Source organism: Ursus maritimus, unplaced genomic scaffold (assembly GCF_017311325.1).
Source record: "Ursus maritimus isolate PB19 unplaced genomic scaffold, ASM1731132v1 scaffold_1, whole genome shotgun sequence".
In the NCBI taxonomy this organism is placed as follows: domain Eukaryota; kingdom Metazoa; phylum Chordata; class Mammalia; order Carnivora; family Ursidae; genus Ursus; species Ursus maritimus.
Genome location: NW_024423343.1, coordinates 10,952,079 through 10,978,584, shown reverse-complemented (window position 1 = coordinate 10,978,584; position 26,506 = coordinate 10,952,079). Strand labels below are relative to the sequence as shown.

General features: G+C 39.5%; 1 protein-coding gene across 1 annotated transcript in view; it reads right to left on the bottom strand.

Annotated features, from left to right (window-relative positions):
• Window positions 1–26,506, bottom strand: part of LOC103662855 (SPHK1 interactor, AKAP domain containing) — a 129,351-nt gene that overhangs the window by 36,257 nt on the left and 66,588 nt on the right. The window contains exons 3-4 of the mRNA XM_008690562.2: window positions 5,413–5,472; window positions 3,682–3,816 (exon numbers count right to left, since the gene is read on the bottom strand). Coding sequence (XP_008688784.2) covers window positions 3,682–3,816; window positions 5,413–5,472 — 195 coding nt within the window. The remainder of the gene's footprint in view (window positions 1–3,681; window positions 3,817–5,412; window positions 5,473–26,506) is intronic.

Below are 26,506 nucleotides of genomic sequence, written 5' to 3'. Positions count from 1 at the left end.
TCATTTGATGTTCACTGGTATTCATTGGTCTCTCTCTTTCAATCTCTCATTTTTATTTTTAGAGGGATAGGGAGAGAGAGCACACAAGGTGGGGAAGGACAAAGGGAGAGGGAAAGAGGGAGAATCCTAAGCAGGCTCCATATTCAGCATGGAGCCAGACGCAGGGCTCAATCTCACAACCCTGAGAGATCATGACCTGAGCCGAAATCAAGAGTAAGACACTTAACCAACTGAGCCACCCAGGTGCCCCTCTATTCATTAGTCTTTTGAGACACCTATGTATGGATAGTTCTGCATGTGTTTATATATATTTAATAATATCCACAAGAAATCAGGTCAAAGAGAATGCCAAACTAAGACAGTTGCTCCCTAAAAGCAAGACGTCCAACTTATTTACCACTTATCCTCAGCACCTAGAAAGTGCTAAACATTTATAGTATACAGTATATTCATTCATTCGACAAATATTTACTGTATGTATAATATTTATACATGAATGAATGAGGTATATTATGAATAGTTTCTTATATTTTTTCAGTTGTACAATTTAATTGTAAAATAATGTAGCAATATAAAAAAGCCATAGGGTCATTTGCTGAGCTGGAAAGATGAAGGCATGAATAAATAAAGAGAAAACTGTTCATAGATAATGAAACTCCTCAGGAGGCAGAAGAAGCACTCTCTACATTGTCCTTGCGACAATATTGTACTTCTCTTCCCCAAAGGAGTCTAGCCAGTTTGTAAATGGATGATTACTCTTGGGGTACATAGTAGACCACCTGGTATCTTATTTGGGAGAGAAGGGGGGGAGGGGTGGAGGGAGAAGGAAGAAGAAAGAGTCTTAAGCAGGCTCCATGCCCAGCACAGAGCCCTACGTGGGGCTTGAGTGCACGACCCTTAGATGATGACCTGAGAGAAAATCAAGAATCCAACGCTTAATTGACTGAAGCCCAGGCAGGCCTTATTTTCTTTAAATAACATTTTCGTTCTACTTCACCTTCCTTCACTTTTATAGGCATGGAAAGAAAATACAACACTTTGCATTTGAACAGTCCTTCTCAAGTTATCTTTATATTTTTTTATTAAATCAATATGACCAGTCTCTGAGAATGGAGTAAAGGTATTTTTTTTTAATCTCCATTTTATAGAATAGGAAATTATCGTTGAGAGAAGTGAGGTAACTTGTTATCTGGACTACAGAAAATCTTTGGCATTGTAATTTCCTGGCTCAAAGGTGTGCCAAGTGGCTTGTTGATTCTCTTCTTCACAGGGTCACTGGGAATGATAGCTACGCCCTGGGGACTGATTTAGACTCCCCCCATTAACCCAGCTCAAGTTGCCTGTGCCAATATCTCCATGACAACTTTTGGATTAACAGGTAAGTAATTCTCCTGAGGCAGAGTAGCCAAATTGAGACTATCCCTAAACAATTAGATCCTGGCTATGGTTGGCTAACATGGGATTCAATATTGATATGCTGCCCAACATCGCAGATCTATTAAAACACATGGACTGTGATACCTAGAAAATGCGGTAGGCCTTTGGGAGACTGCAGAAGGGTGAAGTGGTGTGTAGGAAGTGAGGGGGACTCCTGGGATAGAGAGTAATGAAATATTTAAGAGTGCTACAATTCATAGGCAATTCTTGACAGCTCTTAGGAAAAGTATGCAGAATGTTAAGTATGTTTTTGATGGATGATATTTAATGAGTGCTGGGCAATTTGACTTTTCCTGACCCCAATTAACATCTGTGTTGCTTTTGTGACACAACATCATTCAATCTTCTTCTGGTTTTCATACCGTGTAGAGCACCGTTTTCTGGCCTACTCACAGTCCAAATGATTTACATGGAGTTAATTCACCTCAAACTCTGAGGTGATCATGTGACCCAGCCTAGCCAATCGGAACATTGCAATCCTCAAGCCATGGTGATTAGTTCAGGAATGGGCACACGACACATGAGAGCCAATAGAACACAATTAAACGTTGCTATGAACCACCTGGAGGAGACATTCACTCTTGCTCAACTTGAACCCAAATGGATAGTGCCTCCTCCTGGAAAGAGACTGTCTGATAGCAGGTAAAGAGAGAGAAAGCTGAAAAGAGGTCACAAGGGGAAATCCATGTCCTGAATACACTGTTCAAGTCCTTGTAATAATCTACCCACTATACTTTCTAGTTACATGAGATGGTACATTCCTTTTATACATAATCCAATTTTCTGTCATGTTTAATTACAAATCCTAATAGGCCTGGTTACTCTTTTAAAACTTAGATTTGAAAATTACTTTTGGTCATCATAGTTCTGCCCAATATAAAGAGAAGGCACTTAGAACCATTTCTGTTTCCTCTTTTCAGGTGATTAATTTTCCCACTAAGAAAATGTGGTATTAGATTGAACCAGGAGAAATTTTTGTTCTAGTCTTTTTTTAAAAAAAATATTTATTTATTTATTTGAGAGAGAGAGAGAGAGCATGAGCAAGAGGGGCATAGGGAGAGGGAGAGAGAATCCCAAGCAGACTCTGCACTGAGCACGGAGAGGCACGGGGCTTGATCTCAGGACACCAAGATCACCACTGACTGAGATCACGGGCTGAGCTGAAGCCAAGAGTTGGAAGCCTAACCGACTGCACCACCCAGGTGCCCCTTTTCTATAAAATTTGATTACTGAATTGTAATAGTCTGTGTGCACATTTTTACAAAGCATCTGGACTAGATGCAGGAAATAGTGGGTGGATTTCTGAGTTTTTTGCTATTTTGAAGGACTGAAAAATAAAAGAATATTTTAAAATTTTCCAGCAAAACTAAAACCCAAGAAAGAACAACTGGAGGAAAACGAATGTTCATCATTTTAATCTGTTGCTGTGGTAGTGGCACTATCAGCAGGTCTTATTTGGGAAGATCCATGATCTTTGATACGGCGCACCTTCAGAAATCTTACATTTGCTTCTGCAAATCAAATATTTATTTCTGTGAATCGACTAAACAATTTATAATTGTAAACATTTAAAGGATGTTATAATGATTTATCTAATAACAACGAACATCGGTACCCTAATAGTATCTGAATTCCTGCTTTATTTTTTAGCAACGTTCATTTCTTCTAGGAATTTTACTCTTTAAGGACTCACTCACTCACTTTACTCTTTCTAGGAAACTCACTTTCCATCCGTAGGGTTGCTATCCTGTATTCATTTGCCTGGCTCATTTGGTATATCCTAAGAAATAAATATAAGAAGAAAGAAGAAATGCTAGGATTCTGGGACCATATGGTATAAATTAGAATTTTGGTATTGTTTGTGAAACAGAAGATCAGTCTGCTTTTGATTATCTAATAGATTTGAAGAAAACCGAGCTAACCAGTCAATGTCCAGTGTGTCTGCTCTAGTTTAAGTGCAAGTTAACATCATGAACTTGAGAAGTTAATAAAATAAATGTTAGGAGTTAAGGTAAGGGAAGCTCTGTCAAACTCTGAATGGAATATTTAGAAGAAATACAAATGAAGACTATTCTTGATTACAAGAGATTTTGGACTGTTCTTGATTACAAAGAGATTTTGGAGTCCTATGCTATGGGAGCTTACATGTAGCATCTGTTTGTGGTTCATATTGACTTATGCCAAGAGCTGACCACAGATAACTTATCACTAGTGAATATTTTATCAAGAGCTTACATCTCTTACCTGTGAAACTTCGAAATCTGCCTGGAGATTCCCAGATGTTAACCCGCTTAGAAGGACGATTTCATTTTCTTTTGGCTGTTGGACGTTCATGGAGCTGATAAGTTTTGGAAGATCTGGTGAAACATTGACCAATTTCTGGAGAGGAAGAAATTAGTTAGTTTAGATGATTTCTTTTCACCTCCAAAACACTACCCCAAAACTATTTACTTGCAAAAATAATACATAATTCACGCGAATGATTGATTACTTAATCTACTAAGATTATTACTAGAAAAGATTGTGTGAAATTGAAGCATAAAGGTTTAGATTGGAATAGAAAATTACTTAAACATAAAGCTTTAAAAACTCTTTTAGTTCTAACTTTTCCAGAGTAGACATTTAATAATTAATATCACACTACAGGTATATCTGGTAGGGATTTTTTAAAAAATTTTTCCTTTTAACTCTTGTAATAGAGATGTGTTGACTAATAATCATCTGTTCTAACAAAGTCAATAATAGTGATATCAATAATAAAATAATTTCCAATATTGATTTTACTCTATGTACTAGGTGCTATGCTAAAGACTGTATACATGTTACATCTTAGTACACTTAATCTCCACAACACCCCCACATGGATTAGGTACCATTATTACTTTCTTTTTCTACATAAGTAGCCTGAGGTCCAGAGGTTAGTTTACACAAGCTCATATAGCTAAATCAGTGCCAAGTTTCTACTCTTAGCCATAGCAGAAGACCGTCTCAAATCACCCATATAAATCTTCAAACACCAGGCCTTAAGATGCCAACTTGCTTTGGTCTCTCCTGGTCTCTCTGACAGACTCTGTCTGCATCATAAGTCCATTAAATGAAATCATATGTACAATTTTTTCCCCCAAAGATTCCTCCAGGACTGCATAGATGAATGACATTTGAAGCTCTGTGAAAACCTATAATGGAGCACCTGTACGGGCAATTGGGTTTGAGAAGCTGGTGCTGTCTTGTCAAGGAAAAAACATTACAGGAATGATTGAGTAATTGCAGGCCTACACTTCTGATTGTCAAGCTGCAAATGGTGTCTATTACACCACTGTATTATACCAAATAGTGAGGTCGAACCATCTTCAGCTTTGGATATGAAAGGATAATCATATCACACCAATTAATTCTTCCTACCAGACCCCTTATTGACTCTAGTCCAGAGGACTGAGGGGCCCTTTAAGTTTTCTTGTGTTGTCAAGGATTTACATCAGGATGCTCCCGACTTTGGATGAGCTTGGAACATATAGCTGCGGCAGAGCTCAGAGTCTGAGCCCCAGGTGAGAGTAGGGCTGGGAAACCGAAGTTGATCAAAGCAGCAGGAAGGAGCAGACCTGAGAGCCACAAAGAAGGGCGGGCTGGTATCAAGCAGGTTTGGAAAAGCATTGGAAACATCATCTCAGGCAGGGTGTTTGAGAGCAGAGGAGGTGGGGGCAGAGAAAGCCACTCTCAGGCCCTGGGGGTGGGGGGAAAGCACCAGTTCGGACAGCAGCTCTGTTATCTTGGGAAAGCAAGTTTCACAAGTATAAGGAAGGCAACCTGCATGGGAAGTGGAGCGAAAGGTGCAGGGAATGAATCCTGATGAAGCCAACCGACTAAAGAGTCACCAGCTGAATGAGCGCCATTGACAGATGAAGTTATGTCAGCTCTCTGGCTGGTGCAGCCAGCCTTGGTCATGAGCTCCCTGAGAGCCCATGGTCCCAGTGTTACCTGCTGTAGGTGCTCCGTGCTGCACGCATCCTTGTTCACATCCAGGTTCACGAAGCAAACCTAGGAAAAAGCCCCAAAATAGCCAAGTAAGTGAAAAACCTGGCAGTTGTTTTCAAAGAAAGCATGGAATCCATTTCGGGCAAATGATTTGAGAATCCTGCACATTTTGTACAGTGGGTCTGGTACAGAAATTGCCACTGTACGTTTGGGCTTCGGTGCAAACCTCTAACACCCAAGTCACATTCCCCTGATGCCACTGCACACCGTCTTCCATTCATGGCCCAACAAACGAAACGGTCTCTATGGATTCAAGTCAATGTAAGTCACAACAAAATCTTCAGGCTTATAAAGGACTATCGAATCTCATGAAATAGGAGAAAAGACTTGTAATACTCTAAACCTCTCTTTTTAATTGCATTGAACATTTCTCTCCATTTCTTTTTTTTTTTTCTCATTCCCCCACTTTCTCCTTTCATTTTCAATCCAGTGCAAGATAAACGGATTTCTCTTTGTTTCGTGGTTTTCATTCATTTATTTAATCCTGTTGTATAGTTTGCCTCCATTTAGTCATCTTAAATAAATGTCTGAATAAGCTAGAGTATGAAACTAAAGCGACAATCTTAAAAGATAATTCAGAACAACAAGAAGAGAATTGTTGTAGTTTAAATCTCAAACACAGCTCATAGAAAAAAATCTACTATGGGCATTTGCGTGGAGATGGGGAGAAGACAACTTAAAAACACAAAGAACTGAGATATATTCTTTTTCTTTCCCTTTAAATAAATAAATAAATAAATAAATAAATAAATAAATTTAACTTCATTGAAATCTTATTTATTTATTGAGTAGGGTTGGGACACAATGTTACATCAGTTTCAGGTGTACAGAGTGATTCAAGTTTTTTACTCTTAACAAGCTAATTTGCCCATATAAAACTGACGACATTAACTATTTGGATACTTAGTCAGATGTTTGGACTTGTGTAGATGCTTGGAAGCACACGAGGCCTTTCGATTTCAGTTGTTTAGGGTCATGGTTTCTCTGAGTCCATCCTTTCTCTTTTCGTGGTTAAAAAAACATAATTGAAAGATTTTGGGTAAGTCTTTAACAACCGCAGTAGTTGTACATTGCTATGGTGTAAAGCTCACTACTGTTTTATTCCCCCAATGGAAGGTTTTCTGGATTTCTGAACTCACAATATCCTTGCAGCACATCTCTAGGATGCAGTATCTGCTTGTTAAGAACAACCCGATGGGCATTCGGGGGAAGATGGGGCACGAACTGCCAACCACATTCTCACTCAGAGGCTCTCTCCACTGGGTTAACAGAATGGTTAAACAGGAACCGGGCATACGTTCCTTCAGGGGGCAGCACCAAGAGAGGCATGAATAGTAGATGGTGCTTGGAAGGAGGTCATGGTTTAGAGCAGTTTGTGAATATTCATACAATATTGAAACTTTGCCCTCGGAAAACTGGTTCAATATCTGTTCATATTCAGTGGCTTTGAATAACATGCAGCTGGAAGGCATTTACTGAACTGATTAGACAGTCTTCCATTCACCTTAAGGAAAGGTGTGTTACCTTGACCTGGCACCACAAGGCTCTTATCTTTCATCACAGTGGGAGACGGTAACACAGAGACCAAGGAGAGGCATCTAGAGTAACTACTTCTCTGCCCTCTGATTTTGTCTGTTGTTCTCTGAAGATGAACTTTCTCTCTATTCATTCTGGGCTGTGAGGTGGAACTCTGCCTACATTTGGAAGAAACCCTCCACACTTGCTAGCTGGGCCAAGACTAGAACAAAGCCAGACACAAACCAATCACTTGATTATACTTGACACTTTTATCTTTCCATATCTCTCTAGTAGAGGATGATCCAGGTTTTTAGGGCCTGATATACATACAATTTTGGAAGAACTTCTTTAAATTTCTTTATTTTTAGTAGTGGAAGAACTTCTTTAAGGAAAGGAACAATAAGGGGTGCCTGGATGGCTTAGTTAGTTAAGCCTCCAACTCTTGATTTTGGCTCAGGTCTTGATCTCATGGGTTGTGAGATTAAGCCCCACATTGGGCTCCAGGCTCAGCAGGAGTTTTTTTGAAAATATTCTCCCTCTGCCCCTCCCCCCTCTCTCTTGAGCACGCTCTCTCTCTTCCTCTCTCTTCCAACTAAATAAATAAATCTTTTTTTAAAAAGGAAAAGGAGCCACAAAACTGAAAATTCTAAATTAGATGAGAAGGTGAATATTCATTCATTTAGAAGGAGAAAAGGAATCACAACAAATCTCGAATTTAAAAAGGGTGACAGGGGCGCCTGGGTGGCACAGCGATTAAGCGTCTGCCTTCGGCTCAGGGCGGGATCCCGGCGTTATGGGATCGAGCCCCACGTCAGGCTCCTCTGCTATGAGCCTGCTTCTTCCTCTCCCACTCCCCGTGCCTGTGTTCCCTCTCTCGCTGGCTGTCTCTATCTCTGTCAAATAAATAAATAAAGTCTTTAAAAAAAACTAAAAAGGGTGACAAATATCACAAACATGACAACTTCCAAAAAAAAATTAAACCTATTGCCCAATACATCTCCATAATACTTGTTCCCTACATTTTTGGCTCCATACTCTTTGATCAACTCTTCATATGACAGCAGTTTTACAACATTTTCTCTAGATAAAACAGAAAGATAATTCAGTCTTATTCTAATATTGTCGGTTGATGTTTTTCAGCTTTACAAACCTTTACTGATAATATCTTATGCATTTTCCAAGTTGTCAAATTCAGTGGGAAACCACTCTAATATTTCTTTCATATATGAGTTATTATAGGCATACTCACTGCTTGTAATACTATCATAAGTTTGTGCTCTACAAACATGAGAATTTGGCTAAATTCTCTTTTGTTTGAGCTCCATTAAAAAAGAAAAAAAATGCATGGTGCAATTATAATTTTCAGTGCTATCAAATAAATTTCTTCCAGGAGAGAACTTCCGTGTTGACCAGGCATCAATGAAGCCCAGTCTTGTGTTTGTAAGTTCACATATCTGATGACTGAAAGAATTCTCCACAGACTAGTTTCTGGCACATAAATCTTGTTTTCTATCCACCATCTACATATTTCTAGTGTTGGAAACAGCAGGACATACCTTATATTGTGAAACCGTCTCTGAGCTGATACCTTCATGTCTCCACGTCTGACTGAGTTCCCACTGTCGATGGTAAAAGTGTTCCTGCGAGCCATTACTACCTGTGCCTGGTTAGAAATCGCTCCACTGTACACTAATGTGGCCTCAAGCCACAGAAATATATCTCGTGTAAACACAACCCCACCCAATTTCCCTTCAGTCAGACCCCACACACATTTGCGGTTACTCCAATGACTCTCGACATAATAAGATATAGTGGGAGTCTGATTGGAAGGAGGTAATTTTAGTTAAAATGTCTTTCTTTTTGAAAATTTCATAAAAACATATAGCGATGTAAGCTGCGGGAGTGCAGCCTGTGCACCTGACGAGCCCTGAATCTTCAGCTTTGATGGTTTTATAGTAAATCCACAGCATGCTGAAGTGGTCTGTGTCGTGTTGCTCTCTTCATATGTTCACTCTCTGTGACCTTGGGATCTTTACTGAGATTTAGGCATCCACTAACACCGAACTCCAAGTGGACAATGTGACAAGTTTGTGTCCAGAAGGGCTGGGGAATGGTGGGGGTGGGGTAGGAGGTTGTGCAAGTTGAGGCGAGGACAAAGCTCCATGTTTCTGAGGGATATAGTTTTGATGCTGGATTCTGAGAAGACAAACAATACAAGGTATTGTTCTTACTCTCAGGGAGTTATGGTCTGGAGGTAGAACACATTCCTTAAATCTATGAAGCCCATTATTAAGTATTACGAAGTGACAGGACGAAGTGTTGGATATGAAGATGGGAGAACGGGCTCAATCACAAATAGCATTTCAGGGAAGGCTTCAAGGTGAGCAGTGAGCAGGCAGGACACATTTAAAATGGCACAAACAATATATGGATGATTTCCCCCTGATCAGCACCTGCTGAGTGACAGAAAAAGGCTCTGAGTTAAGCACAAGGTGAAGAGAAGGAGGAGACAGAGGCCATGAAGTCCAAGGCAAGAGTCACAGCCTAGAGAAATTCCAGAAGTGAGGCCAAAGTTGGTGAGCAATATGCCTTTCTTTCTACACTATGAAGATTCTGGGCATAATTCAGCAGACATTTTAAAGAGTTGGAGTAAAGAAGAAATCATAATTTTATGCTGTGCTCCCTGTGAATAAAAGTTGAGAAAGACCTGAGGGTTAGAATTTCTCTCCCAACAAGTGAGGCTGCTCCCTGTGTTATTGCAGGAGGTTATAAGGAAACTTTTGGTAATGGAAGTTGAAAATAAGCTTCTGGGGGCTTGGGGCAAGTGTTCTATGAGACTAAAATATTAAAGCCTGGAAGATTCTGCATTATGGTTCTACGGGCTGTGTGTCAAAAGGGGTCCATTAGGGTCTGGAGAGAATGCCGTGGGCGGGGAGGCTGAGGCCGTATGTTGGAGATACCAGCCAACTGGGAAAAAGACGTAACTTCTCTGTGTTGACTCTTCTTCTCAGTCTGGAGTGATGCTATTGAGTTATCTGTCAAATGCCCACGTGTGCAAATCCAAATATACCGAATGATCCAGTGAAAATGTTTTTTAAGTATGTGTGTTTACTTATTAATCCCCTGAACATAGTTTATTTCCCTTCAGCCTTCACTAGATTGTTTACTCATGAAGGCAGGCCCTGAGTTCTTAGTGTTTAGCAAAGCTGGCGCTTGTAGGTGCTCAATAAATGCTGGTAAATACATGTGCACGCTTGGAGTGGAAGCGCTGTTTCAGTCATCATGGACAGCACCCCTGTACTAGTTATTTTCCTTATTTATGTAGTGTCAATAAGCAAAGTTTTCTTCTAATCAGGACATAAGGGAATAGATAGAGAAGTTACAGAATTAACCGAACTAATGTTCACCCAGCAGTTGGTACTGTTTCAAGTACTTAGATGGGCCTCTTTGTTCCATGAATAAGGGTTTGCTAAAAACCAGAAAAAGGCAAAAGTTGAGAACCATAATTGGTAATAAATACACTGAAAAGGTATTAACACTTTTCTTGCAATGGAAGCTCCTTTCTCTTCACATAAACTGCATTTCGTGTTGTGTCTGCACGTGTCCTTGTTTAGACCATCTGCAGACGTACTCAGCCGAGGCAGATGAGAACAAAAATCATCACCGGGAGAACATAGACACCTCTTTTCTTGCCTACTTAAAAGCCAATTTTGTGGTTGTATGTACCTTTCAAATGCAAATACCTCTCTTCTGTCATTATTAGTTTTTAAATAAAATGTTGGAAGAATAAGTATCACGGAGAAAACGACGCCCCTGTATGATTTTGGCTTTTACGCAATCTAATACAATAGTCTTCAAAGGTTACTAGTACATCCTAACCGTTTTAATGTCCATAGGCGATATGCTGCTTTCTCTGCTTAGTATTATGGATTATTTAGTCAAGCAACACCATTATTTATTTCACTACAAGTCCCTTTTCATAAGTAGAGGACCTTGTAGGCATGTTTAAAAGTAATATTTCACTATGAAATTTTAATGAAGAGTGATTTAAGATATATTTTGATGCAGGGGTGCCTGGGTGGTGCGGTCGGCTAGGCATCCGACTCTTGGTGTCAGCTCAGGTCATGATCTCAGGGTCGTGAGATCAAGCCCTGTGTCAGGCTCCCTGTGCAGCTTGGAGTCTGCTCCAAATTCTCTCCTTCTCCCTCTGCTCCTGCCCCCCATGCATGCTCACTCTCTCTCTCTCTCTCAAACAAAATCCTAAAAAAGAGATGCATTTTGGTGCAAGCCACTGTGAGAAAAAGGTTAACATTAAAATGTAGTAAAACAAGAGAAAAATAAATAATTTAAAGTGAATAGTAGGGCACCTAGGTGGCTTAGTCGTTAAGCATCTGCCTTCGGCTCAGGTCATGATTCCAGCGTTCTGGGATCAAGCCCCACATCAGACTTCCTGCTCAGCGGGAAAGCCTGGTTCTCCGTCTCCCACTCCCCCTGCTCGCATTCCCTCTCTCACTGTCTCTCTCTGTCAAATAAATAAAATCTTTAAAAAAAAAAAGTGGATTGCAATTCATAGCCTCTTTTGTGACTTAATTATACTTAATAAATGGTTTTAAATATTTATTATGTATTTGCTGTAGAAGTCAGACAAAAGCCATTTTAAGTCAGACAAAAAAAGTGTCAGACAGAAGCAATACTGTCATGTACAGAATTTAGGTTTGACATTTTGAATTGAAACCAGAGAGAAAGAACTGATGGTGACCGCCAAGGGCAAACTCCCATTGTGTGTGGACAGTTTTATTTTTTCATGGACTCTTCAGAGAGTTAATACGATAGTTGAGAAATGTCATTGCATTATGGGTCCAGGAGGGGCAAATCATGGGGCTAGAGGCTGCATGGCAGCAGGCTTTAGCCCAGAGTCTGGGGTCTCTGACTTCTGCTGGGAGCCTTCTCATCCCTCCTGAAGTCAGCTAACGCCTGTGAAGGCAACCATCCTATATGGAGATCCTGCTTAGAAAATGTTAACAAAAAGCATGATGTCAAATTGCCTTTAAAATCTGGGCATTTGAATACTTCCTATTACCAAATATATACTTAAGTTTTATCTTAGAAGAAAGCCAATCCCTTCCTCTGGCAGCTTCTAACAATGCAGCCATCTGGCCACGCGGAGAGGATGAGATCTCTTAATTTGGTGGTATTAAAATGCTGGTCTACAAATCTTCTGAAGAAAAAATTGCCTCCTTTCTTACCCCAATCTACAGGCTCCTCCTAGATTCAGGACCCTGGACCAAAATTATCTTTGAAAAAATAAGACATTTTCCCCGATTAGTATTTTAGACTAATGATAACTAAAATGGCAATCTATGCATCAATGTTGTTATGCTACAATGCTGTCAGACATTCTGGATCACACTTGATGTTTGGAATGATAACTGCATTTGTATCCAGTTATTATTACTTTAAAATGATTGCAGTAATCACACAAAATGAAATATAAAGTTTTACTTACACTGGAGATTGTCAAATCCTTCTGCTTTTTAAACTGTCAACATTAAAAAAAAAAAAAAACCCTTCCAATTGCTGTTTTGAGGGCAAATGTTCAAGCAGTTTGTGATGAGAGACTCAGTAAAAGTTATAGAAATTCCTAAGCAATGCCAGATATTTTAACTAGCCATACATCAAGCCAATTTTATTACTAACCTTAAAAAAATGAAGAATAAGTATGCTACTCAAGAAAATTATTTTCTCACTATTTCTGTTGTTTCCAAAGACATTTCTTTTGGAGCACAAGAACATACATATATATAATATCTGATATACATTTACCAGTTAAAAAACACACTGCATTTATTTTAAATTGCCATTTTAAATAGGTGCTTTACTGAGATATGATTCACATGCCATGTGACTTATCCACTTCAAGTATATTTCAATGGTTTTTAATCTATGCACAGGATTGTGCAAACTTTGCCACAATCAACTTTAGAATATTTCTTCATCCACAAAAGAAAATGTATTTATTAGCAGTCAGTCTCCATTTCTTCCTCAAAACCCTCTCCCTGGACCTAGGCAATCACTCTTCTTTCCATCTCTACACACTGGCTTATTTTGGACATTTCATATAACCAGAGTGGTTCAATATGTGTTTTTTGGTGACTGATATAATTTTTTACCACACTTTGATTTGACAGTTCTATAATGAGGCTATGCTCATCAGGCTAAGTTTGGTCACCATCTGTCACCATTCAACATATTACAATATTATTGACTACATCTCCTATGTTGTACTTTTCACCTCTGGCTGGCACAGTTGGCTAAGCTTCCAACTCTTGGTTTTGGCTTAAGTCATGGTCTCAGGGTGATGAGATCAGGCCCCATGTCTAGCTCCAGGCTCAGCATGGAACCTGCTTGAGATTCTCTCTCCCTCTCCCTACCCCTCCTGCTTGTTGCTCTCTCTGTCTCTCTCTCTAAAATAAATAAATAAATAAATCTTAAAAAAAGAAGAACTTATTAAACCCAACACCCAAAAAACAAATAATCCAGTTAAAAAATGGGCAGAAGACATGAATAGACATTTTTCCAAAGAAGACATCCAGGTGGCTAACACATATGCAAATATGTTCAACCACTCATCATCAGGAAAACACAAGTCAAAACCAGGATGAGATTTCACCTCACACATGTCAGAATGGCTAAAATGAACCACACAGGAAATAACAGATATTCAAGGGTGCAGAGAAAATGGAACACTCTTGCACTGTTGGTGAGTATGCAAACTGGTGCAACCGCTCTGGAAAACAGTACGGAGGTTCCCCAAAAGGTTAACAATAGAACTATCCTATGACCCAGCAATTGCATTGCTAAGTATTTACCCAAAGGATACAAAAATACAGATTTGAAGGGGACATGCATCCTGATGTTTATAGCAGCATTATCAACAATAATCAAACTATGGAAAGAGCCCAAATACCCATCAACCGATGAATGGATAAAGAAGATGTGGTATATATACACAATGGAATATTATATGTAGATGGACCTAGAGTGTATTATGCTCAGTGAAATAAGTCAGTGAGAGAAAGACAAATACCATATGATTTCACTCATATGTGAAATTTAAGAAACAAAACAGATGGAACATATGGGAAGGAAAAAAAGAAAAGAAGAGAGGGAAGTAAACCATAAGAGACTCTTAACGATAGAGAACCAACTGAGGGTTGATGGAGGTAGCTGGGCAGGGATGGGCTAAATAGGTGATGAGTATAAGGAGGGCACTTGTGATGAGCACTGGGTGTTGCCTATGAGCAATGAATCACTAAATTCTACTCCTGAAACCAATATTACACTACATGTTAATGAACTAGAACTTAAATAAAATTTGAAACAAACAAAAAATTTGTAGAAATTTATGTTTTAACTCTTCAATTAAGCTTCCATTAAAGATTATTTCTAATTTTTTACCTTTAAAGTAATAAAATCAAATAAACTTCCAGTGACCATCTCTCTCAACTTCTCATAGTCATATACGTTTGCAAAATGTAAAAGTATAGACACACATGTTTGCAGTCTGAGTAGCTCAATTATTTTAGAGTAGATGAAAAGCAATTTAAGTGCTTAAAATTACTAGGAATAAAAGATAGTCAATCTAATTTTAAGATGCAAATAACTTATTGAAACTAGACATTTAACTAGCACATCTCATATTTTTGACAACCAAACCCATAAATAACTCCAAACTTTACCTCTCTGGGATGTCTCACGTATACTTGAGCAAACACTTTGTGCCTGTCCAATAATTAACGCTGCAGTCCTTTGGTATAGATAAAAAGTGCAAAAACCGAACACTCAAAAGCAACCTCAAAGCACACGTCCTAGGTGATAATGCAGGGAAGTGGAGTGACTCTCTAAAGAATTTCGTCCTCCAGTCCAGCTGGTAAGGGGGGAAAGGTACTTTTCCTTCCTTTGAACAGATTTAGTTTGACCATCTACATTGATGAATGACACCAGAAAGCCGTTGTCACGTCCATGTCACTGGGCTCCGTCTATTTGGCCTGCTCTATGCCTACATATGAAGCCATTAGCCCAAGGCATGTGTCCCAATTATTGTCCCCATAGCTTGGATTCCCAAGGCCCCTTTAGAGACTCCACTTAAAATATTCTAACAGATTGGCAAATCCTCAGAAGTAACTCGCTTTTCAATTAAATGACTATTAAAGTTACACCTTTGAAAATTGGAATTCGGAAGACTGTAGTTTGCACACTGTGAATAAATAACTAGATAGGTAAAATAATTAAAGAGAAGCAAAAAATATGAGAGAGAACATCTATCATAGTAAAAGGATAAAAACTAGTCTTTCATATTTGTTTCCTTTGACAATGATTCTGATTAATTACTAAAATATCCCACGTTTCAAAAGACTTTCTGCATAATGAATACAGTGTGAGTGTGTGTGTGTGTGTGTGTGTGTGTGTGTGTGTTGGAAAAACTACATATATCCTGGTTTCTGGCTTCTTCATCCAGTCTGCATCCTTAAACTTTATTTGCTTAAGGTAATGACTTCTGGAGAAATGGCTAATTCAAGTTAGCTCAAGCTGGTAACAAATATGACAAATAAACCTTCAATTCTGATTATGGAATCAAGTATTCAAAATAGATAGGTGACTCAGAAACTCTGCAAACACTTTACATTCTCTAACCTCTCCAAAAATCATGGACAGCAATAAGGCAGGGAGCTGTTTTTATTTTTGTTTTTAAGTTTCATGTTTCAATATTTCTGACTTTAATCATGAAAATGCCCATTAATTGGACCTCTTCATTTACAGAAAAAGAGGGAAAATTAAAACATAAATATCATTATAGTTTCCTGTATGAGATTAAAAATTCCAGTAATTGGCATATAGTTAGATCCAATTCTGCTCTAATATTTTTTTCTTTCTTTCTTTCTTTCTTTCTAGGTTTATTTATTCATTTGAGACACAGAGAGAGAGAGAGAATGAGCAGAGGCAGAGGCAGTGGGGAGAGGAAGCCTGCTGAGCAGGGAGCCTGATGCAGGGCTCGATCCCAGGACCCTGTGATCATGACCTGAGCTGAAGGCAGACACTTAACGACTGAGCCACCCAGGCGCCCCAAAATTCCAGCGTTCAACTGAAGAATACGGTGAATTGCATATTTGTAACTTTTAGAAAGCTTCCAGAAGACCTCTCTCTGTGCAAAGAGAGACAGCACTGTCCGGACAAGGCCAGCGTGGGCCGTGAGGCCCTGAAGCGCATTCCTTTGTAATGCCCAAACCTCATCGTAGCATGTCTGTAGCCAGGTAACATTTACCGCTTGAAAGGGAAGCAGAGTAATACATAAGAAACATTCTTGGGCTTCAAATAACTTTGTCAAATTTTTATTTCACTAGGAGTAAATAATAAGAGAACAATCAAAACAAATAACTTCTAAAACGTAATTGCAAATACATATAGGAAAATGTGTTTTAAGTATTTTTATTGCAGTATAGAATAACAGAATTTTAGAGCAAGAAGTGCATTTAAAAGTCATCTGGGAGCACCTGAGTGGCTCCCTTGGTTAAGTGTCCTGCTATTGATTTTGGCTCAGGTCATGAATTCAGGGTCCTGGGACCCAGCCCCACAAGGGGCTCCGAGCTAAGTGCAGAGTCTGCTCAGGATTCTCTCTCTCCCTCTCCCACTGCCCCTCCCTACTCTCTCTCTCTCTCTCAAAATAAATAAATAAAATTGTTTAAAAAAGTCATCTGGTTTACCTCCTTCATTTCATCTGTAAGGAAGCTGAATCCCAGGTAAGCAAAGCATGCCAAATTCCAAAGCTAGCCCCTTCCTTCCTTCCTTCCTTCCTTCCTTCCTTCCTTCCTTCCTTCCTTCCTTCCTTCCTTCCTTCCCCTCCCTCCCTCCCTCCCTCCCTTCCTACCTCTCTTCCTTTCTTCCTGAATGCACTTTACTCCTTCTGTTCACTCCTTCTGTTCACTCATTTATTCACTTAAAGAAAACTTAAAGGGCAGCTTTTCTATGCTTGTTGGAGTAAGTACTGGCATACAAAAATAAAAGAGTCAGAGATCCTTCCCTTCCTATGATCTAGTGGACTAAAATATTTATTTACTAGAAATCAGACCATTGTAAATGAAAACAGAGAGGAATGTATGTTACAACAGGAATGTAAGCTAAAATGATAATGAAATGTAGACAAAGGAAAAGGGTGGGCTTTGAGACGTGGAGGTTTAGAAAGGCCAGATGGAGAGCTTTGAATAAATTAATCTAGGAAACAAAGTGGAAAGGTAGATACACTGGAAGAGAAAGCTGGCAAAAGGGTAGATGAAGGTTCCATTGTCTTGATAGGATTCTGTGCTTTCTATTTTAAGCTCTGGGATGCAACAGGAAGATGATGAAAGCTGTACCTTATTTTTGCCTCATTGTCAGCTGAGGCTGGGGGGTGTCAGCTGAGGATAAATACCCCTTGAAATCTCCTTCAATTACTTTTAATGCTTCAGTTGACTGGCAAAAAAGTGGAGCATCCTCCAGAAATTTCTACAAGGTTGGCCAGATTACTAGAGATCAACTCTGGTGTGAAACTCAGTTATTTCTTTGGTTTGTACAGAAAAAAAAAAAAAAAGTTGTTCACACCAGCCCTTTGAGTGCAGTAGATTGTGTAAATATCTTTTGGTGAAGAAGGGTCATTTGTGTGTGTGTGTGTGTGTGTGTGTGTGCGCGCGCGCGCGTAGGGGGTATTTACCCCTTTACCATCATTCTGTGCTTTCCATTCCCTTCCTTCCATCTCACCTCCTCATCTACTCCCTCCTTGCTACTCCTGGACTTTGAATTCTCTATCATGCACTACTGTTTTCTTGCTGAAGTCTTGACATGGCACAAGCCAGGAGTGGGAGTGTAAGACTGTGGTTAAGAGCTGGACTCCAATTCCAGCTCTCCCACTCCTGAGCAACCTCTTAAAAGGCTCCATGTTTTCATCCATAAGATGAGGAGACAACAGTATCCATCCTGCCAGGTTTTTGGGGGGGTTTAAGACATAAGCTTATCAAGCCTAGCAGAGGAAATCCTCAATGAATATTTTTGCTTTGCTATTAGTATTACTTCTCCATACACTTACCAATGTATATTTAAAATTATTTAACTTTTTAAGATACATACATGGTTTAATAGTCTTTTAATGAAAAATATCTGCCTTCTACCCTGCACCCTCCTAAACTGTGACATTTCCCAAACTCCTTCTTCAATTTCTTCAAGTATACTGCTATACTGTTCTCAGATGTTAGACATTGATTGTATCCTTACTGTAGATGAGGTTTTAGCATTCTTAGGCTGTTATCCCCACTCCACTCTCCCTCTGCTTTCTCTTCTCCATATTTTTACATCACAATTTTTGGCAAATGAATTTTCATGTTTGCCTTGTTGTAATCAAGTAATTATTTGATCAGTAGGAGCCACACTGTATTCTATGATTTTCCTTTTTCAACAAAACTTACTTTTACTGGATTCAATTCTTGCCTTCCATAGTAGATTGAATCATTGTTCAGCCGATATTCATCTTTTCCCAACTCCATAGGAAGAATCTACTTCTCTGCCCATTAACTTTGAATTTGACTATGTGACTTGCTTTGGTCAATGAGATCTTAGCAGATGTAACTCAAGCCAATGCTTGAAATGTACCTGTGTGGCAGGTATGTTTGTGCCTATCATCTTCCTTATAGGAACTTGTTCTGAGCCTAGCCCTCTGGCTCAAGGACCGTAAAGGACATGATCAACACCGAGACCCTGCCAAGCCCAATGTGGGAACCTCGCAACAACCTGCAGACCCATGTGAAGTATATCTCTGCAGACCACTGAAACATTGTGGTTGACTCTTACACAACAAAAGCCAGGTCTTACACCTATTTTTTTTTTCTCATTAGTTTTCTGTTTTACAGTTTGTAATCTTCTTTAAAATTCTAAAAGATTTACAAAAGCATTAAGAATAATGCTTTTCATATCATTAAACACAATGGGACTTTTACTTACTTTTTCCCCCTTTAACCTGGAGACATTTTATTGAGTTCCCTACCCTCCTAGTCTCATCCAGGTTGGCTATCTTTCAGGTTTCATGCACAGTTGTCTTCCAGGGACTTTCCAGCCTCACCTATTGTGGATCTTCTGCTTTCAATATTTGACGTCTTATGTTTTGATTTACTCTCTTGTTTTAAATGTGCACATTTGTCATGTAGCTTTCTTAGGGTGCATGGGAGACAACTTTAGGCATTGCTCATTTTGGAAAAGTCTTATTTTAATCCTCACTTTTGATTGATAGGTTGACTGGGTATAGAATTCTAGATTGAAAATCCTTTCACTAAAAAATTTGAAGACATTGACCTGATGTCTTTCAGCTTCCAGCAATGCTGTCAAACAGTGATATGCTGTTCTGATTCTTTTTCTTGTGCTAATGGCTTATTTTTCTTATTAGAAGCTGTGATAATCCTCGTTATCCCTGGTATTATAAAATTTCATGATGGTAAGACTTACTGTGGATTTCCCCTACTGGCTGTGGCCTATTTTCTGAGCTCTTTTAAGCAAAACACTTTTAAATCTAAGAAATTTTATTATGTTTTTGATAATTTTGTCTCCTCCATTTTCTGTTTTTACTCTACCACTTATATTAGTTAGATACTGAATTTCTTTAATTGATCCTCAGATTTTTTTCTTATTATTTCCTCTTTGCTTGCATTTTTTGTTGTACTTTCTGAAAGATTCTCTTGACTTTATCTTCTAATATGTCTATGGAATTAAAAAATTTCAGCTCTCAAAATTTTAATTTCCAAGCTCCTTTCCCTTTTTTAATTGCTTAAAAGAATAAGTCCTGTTCTTATTTTATGAATGCATTGTTTTACTTATTTCTTTGATAGTAAACATTCTAGATATTTATTTGTGGAGGAATGACTTTTGTTCCCTATATATTTGTCTATTTCTTTTGAGTCCTACTAGTCTGTTTTATTTTTATTTTTTATGTTAGAGGCTTTTTTCAAGTCTCTGTCTTTAATTGCACATTTTTATTTAGGAGTGATGAAATAAAAGTCAGATTGGAAGTCACTGAGTGTTAACTAACGGATTTCTCTGTTGGTTGATTGGACCGGGGCGCAGCCATATCTCTGAAAGAATCCCTTGCTGTCAGTCTGTAAAGGTTCCCCTCCTTGCAAACAATCTGTTTATCCAAAGAGGAATTCTCCAATTTATTGCTCGGGGTATTGTAGTTAAAAAACTGGCTTTCAGCATTTTGGGATCTTGGTGGTATAGAGTTGGAAGGAGTGTCTCATCACTTAGCACTTGGACTTTTAATTACATTCAGTTTTTAGTACTGTGATTTTCCCTTACCTTTCTCTGGAGACTGGTTTAGTGTCACTATGGAATAAATCTTCAATACCATTGGTTTATTGAAGAATCATTGGCTGAATAGTCTATGCACCACCTACTGTGCGATGTGCTAAGAGTGCAATGAACAAAACTTCTTGCTGAGAAAGAAGGGATGGTGGCCTCCTATGTAGGATTAGAGAGAGTTTAGAGTTCTAGCTTTTCTTAACTCAAAGTTTCAATGAACAACTCTATTTTAAGGCCTTACCATAGCAACTTCTTACTAGATACGTCTCCTGAAGCAAAGGGAAACAAAAGCAAAAATAAACTATTGGGACTTCATCAAGAGAAAAAACTTCTGCACAGTGAAGGAAACAATCAACAAAACTAAAAGGCAACCTACCGAATGGGAGAAGATTTCTGATAAAGGGTTAGTATTCAAAATCTATAAAGAACTTGTAAAACTCAACACCCAAAAAACAAATAATCCAGTTAAGAAACGGGCAGTAGACATGAACAAACATTTCTCCGCAGGAGACATGCAGATGACTAACAGACATATGAAAAGATGTTCAACATCACCCAACATCAGGGAAATAAAAATGAAAACTACGGTGAGATATCCTCTCGCACCAGTCAGAATGGCTAAAACTAACAACACAGAAAACAACAGGTGTTGGTGAGGATGCAGAAAAAGGGAACAGTTTTGCATTGTTGGTGGGAATGCAAACTGGTGCAGTCACTCTGGAAAACAGTATGGAGGTTCCTCAAAACATTAAAAATAGAAATACCCTATGATCCAGCAATTGGCCACTTAAGTATTTACCCAAAGGATTAAAAAAATGATTTGAAGGGATACATGTACCCCAATGTTTACAGCAACATTATCGACAACAGTCAAATTATGGAAGGAGCCCAAATGTGCACTGACAGATGAATGGATAAAGAAGATGTGGTCTATACACACAATGGAATATTAATCAACCATTGAAAAGAATGAAATCTTGCCATTTGCAGTGATATGGATGGAGCTAGAGTGTATTATGTTAAGTGAAATAAGTCAGTCAGAGAAAGACTAATACCATATGACTTCGCTCATGTGGAATTTAAGGAACAAAACAAATGAATATGGGTGGGGAACAAGAAGTGGACTCTTAACTATAGAGAACAAACTGAGGGTTAGTAGAGGGAAGGTGGACAGGGGAATGGGTTAAACAGGTATTAAGGAGGGCACTATTGTGATGAGCACTGGGTGTTGTACGTAAGTGATGAATCACTAAACTCTACACCTGAAACTAAAAAACAAAAACAAAAACAGAAAACAACAACAACAACAACAACAGCAACAATAACAACTGAACAGAAAACAAAGTGATAGTATGACCAGGAAAGGTCAAACAGTTAACAGCACTTCCACCTCCTGGGATTCCCCCACCTCCCCACTGGGGAAGGTTCATTGCTATGGCAGTGGTTCTTTTACATCTGGAAAGTAGGGAGGATTAATAGTGGTGACAGCAGAATCTCAGCCAGCTCAGGGGCTGATAGGAGCTGGGGTACCTTTCCTCAGGGAACGCTATGTGCACATTGCTGACAGCTGACGGCATCTGGGCTCCCAGTGGAAGAAGACGAGGCTCCCATCTGAAATCCATCACTCCCTTGAAAGCTGTACTTTATGGCAAACCTGTCTCTTGAAAATGCCAACAGTACTATTTAAGGACTTAAGCACAGTTCTTAGAGACCCCAGGATTCCAAATTGCTACTCCAGTTCCTTTGGGCACATTGTTGCCAGGATCTCCAACAGCCTAGAGCCTCCAGATGTGAGAAACAGCCCACGGGAGTTTGATGAGATAGTTCTGATGCCGCCCACAGGGTGGATTTTTATTTTTTTATACACCTGATCTCCACATTCAATTGGATATGATGAGGGTAAGAAATGGGAGTGCATTTTTTTTCTTCTCATCATTCAGACCTCTTAAGTGCTGTCTCCTCACGGTGATCTGGTACAATCATACCGCTATTGTCTCCTACAGCCCCGAGCTCTTCTTCGTGGCAGTTATCACACTCTGCGTAAGCTTTGTTTGCTTAATTATTTCCTGTCTTCTTTTCCCAGTTAGAAGGTAGATTCACGTAGAGTAGGACCCTGTCTATCAGTGGATACCCGACATCTATCAAAGTGCCCGGCACAGCAAATGTTCAGTAAATAGCTGCTAAATTAGTGAAGAACGACCAGGTCATGGATGAAGATAGAGAGATCTTGAATTGGCCATATCAAAGGCTCCATTTTGGCCCAAGCCTGTGTTGTCTTGGACTATTGCTTCCTGCCTGATTTGATTGGAAGCAATGTTGTAATTAATTTTAGCATAATCTGGCAGGTCCTGCTTTCCCTAGGCATTAAGCTAGCAATGCTCATTCTTTCAGACTTGAGAGGATCTGAAGATATTTCTTTTTATTTTAAGTATGAACAAGAGGCTAAAGCAAATAAGCAAAAAAAATAGTATCTTTGCTCTTCAGGAGGTATTTCACATGGGCATTAGCCAGAGGACATCATATTTCCAGGGAGTAAATAATAGAAGTCTGCTTATGAAGTATCGACAAATGTGCTTGTAAGCCAATTATCGGACAGCTTTTGATGTATGAATAGGCAGAATCCCCTTCATACTTCCTGTGGCTTGTATGGGAAGGGGCTTTTTTCCTTTGAATGGCTATATATGTGTGTGTTTGGGGATATTTTAAGGTGAATTGCTCCAGCAGTATTTCTGGGAGTAGTTGAGAGGGTCCTCATAGTTAAAATAGTTAAAATCACAAATCACTGGTGTTCAACAAGGCCCACTTGACTTGCTCAGTGGACTAAAGAAGTTGCATCAAGTACCTGCTTTTGACAACTTCAGCTGCCACTGAACAATTAAGAAGGGAGGCATAAAGGAAGTCGAAATTACTTGACCATATGTTCCGCCTCTTCCTTTAAAATTATCTTGTATACCATCATTGAGGAAGATGTTCTCACTTACTACAAGTAAAATATCTTAAAAGAACATACTACTGAAAAAAATACGCTAGAAATCATGCTTTAGGTCATTAATATCATAGAGGTCTTTTTGTCCCGAACTCAAAATACCTCGACATGCTAGCATTGAACTTACAATATTTCATTGAGACAGTAGGCAAAAAATTTCTCAAGTGCAAAGAAAAACCCAAGGAAGGCCATCCCATTTCAATTATATCCTCACCTATTGTTCTCCATTTCTGCATGCTGATTTGAAGTTCAAACCTTAAGAGCTGTTTCATTGATTTCTTGGGAAAATACGAGAACAATAGCTGTGTAATCACCGCTATAAGGGAGAGCCCACGGCCTCCAGAGGACATTGAAGTGATGGTGGGGCGAACCTTTCTGAGGAGGTGGAGCTTGAAAGGAGGGTTGGAAGTGTTAGAGGTGAGGTGGGGGCACGGATGGAGGGTGGGTAGAAAGGCAGCAAGGTAGGGGAGGGTTCTGGGTAGGAAATAAGCAGTGCATTTAGGAAACTGAAAGGAAGGTGGTTGGAGGGTAGGGAATTAACAGATGGGTGATGGACATTGAAACCAGAGGGATGAGAAAGTTTCAGATGATAACAGACTTTGGAGGGGGGTTTACAGATGTTCTCTATCCTGACTGCAGTGGAAAACCAGGTAAGAGAAAGACCCCGGATGAGGGGAGGATGACATCATCATGTGTCTTAGTCAGCTTGGGCAGTTGTAACAAAAGCCATAAACTGGGTGGATCATAAACAATAGAAATTTCTTTCTCACAGCTCTGGAGGCTGGCGGTCTGAGATAAGTGGGCCAGCGTGATTGGGTTCCAGCCGCAGATTACCTAATTCTCACCATGCCCTTGTGTGCTGGACAGCGGAGCCGAGAAGCAAGCTCTCCCGTGACTCACAAAAGCACTGATTCCATTCACAAGGGCTCCACTTGAATAACTCCATCTAATTCAAATTATCCACCACTGATGCCACTTCCTAATACCATCACACTGAGGGTTAGGGTTTTAACATGTGAATTCTGCAGGAACAGAAACATTTAATCCGTAACGTCATGCGTCTGTCTTGGAAAGACCCTTATGTGGGCAGTTTCTTTCCCCTGGACGCTGCCCTTCCCGAATTCTAACATCAGATTAAAAATTGGTCTCATTTCATCTCAGATCCTCGTACACCTACAGAGCTGCAGAGATGGCCTATGTTTGTTTTGGTCCTGCTGCCACTGCCTGATCCTGGACCTCGTTCTCTGTGACTGGGAGGAAAAGTCTTCAAGCGACATCCCCAACTCCAGCTGTCTTCATTCTAGTCCATTCCCTGTCCTCCCCAGCCTAAAAAAGCTTCCATTTTCCTTTAATGTCCAGAGAAAGCTTAGCAAGAGGTGGGAGTCACTCCATGCGCTTAGTGCTTATACATACATTACATCATTACACATGCATTATGTCACACTTTGTATACTTTAATCCTCATGTGCATTCTACCATTATGCACACCTCATATCACATAATGTCATTTAATCCTCACTGCCCACCCAAGATAAGGTAGGCACTACAATCTTAATGCACTCCACTTGTCAACACTGCTCCTTAAACTCCAGCCAAATGAGACCAATGGAATTGCCTGAACACGCCCAGGGCTTGCTTTACTTCTACACCTCTGCTCACACCCTTAGCACTCCTGGGGAGGGGCTTGTTGTCTATGCTGTGCTCCTCACCTCCTCCTCCACGCATCCATTTGGACCTCAACTAATCTGTTGTCTTCTTCAACGCCTTCGCTTGCAAGTATTCCGAAGTCCTGTGTCCCCCTAAGCATCTGTTCTTAACTGTTGCTTCACTGCATTGTACTAGTAATGTTAACAGATAGAAGGGTCTTCTTTTAGTAGTTCATGAACTCCTTATTAGAAGTGTTTGCTTGTTCACTTTCATTTAAAAAATTATATATAGTAAGATTTACATCCAATAAAGCTCAGTTTTGGGGGTGCTCAGTTCTATAAGGTTTTATACACGCATAGATTCCTGTAAGCACCACAGGATACAGAACAATTTCGACACCCCAAAAAACTCCCTTTTGCTGCCCCTTTATAGGCAGAACCTCTCCCCGCCTTTGATCCCTGCAATCGCCAACCTGTTTTCTACTCCTATAGTTTCGCCTTCTCTAAAATATCATGTAAGTGGGATTTGCATGGTATGTAACCATTTAAGACTGAGTTCTTTCACCCGGCAAAATGCATTTGAGATTTATCCATGGGGTGTATATCAGTCGTTCGTTCCTCGTTCTTGCTGTGTAGAGTTCCATTGTTTATATGTCCATTCACCTTTTTTTAAATTTAAATTCAATTATCCAAGGTATAGTACATTATTAGTTTTGGGGGTTTTTTTTTAGAGATTTTATTTATTTATTTTGAGAGAGAGAGTGTGTGTGAACAGGGGGAGGGACAGAGGCAGAGGGCGAGAATTTCAAGCAGGCTCCCCAAGGAGTATGGAGCCCTACACAGGGCTGATCTTACGACCCTGAGATCATGACCTGAGCCAAAACCAAGAGTCAGATGTTTAACCAACTGAGTCACCGAAGTGCCCCTCTTTATCTAGTCACCGCTGACAAGTTTCATTCTATGCAGTAAATACTTAGGAGTACAATTACTGAGTTGGGTGATAAGTGGATGTTTAGCTTCTAAGAAGCTGCCCGACTGTTTTCCAGAGTGGCTATAACATTTTTCATTCCCTGTTTACTCACCTTTGTAATGTTTTCGTATGCTTGTGAAAAATGGTCTCCACAACCATTTTCTAAATGGATTTCTACAGGTGGCAAGGCTGAACTGCACTCATGGTCTTGCAGAGGAAAGGGGAAACTGCATGTGCTGGGTAAATATTCCAGTCAGTGACTGCAAAGATTGTTATAACAGGGGAGAGAGAGAGGGAAATTTCTCCTCCCAAAAAATAGAAACTGAAAGGTAAATTTCAAGATGCAGTTTTAGAATTTGGTACCTTATTCTCCAATTCTAGTCTTCAGATGATGTGAAACTTAAAATACAAGAAAAAGCATTTGTTCAGATGCTAATATATGGACTTGATGATAAATTTTATCTTATCAGTATATACTAATAGGGAGCACAGTCTATAGTTAAGGCTCCCTACTAGACGTTATGCAGGATTAACACGTATAGAACA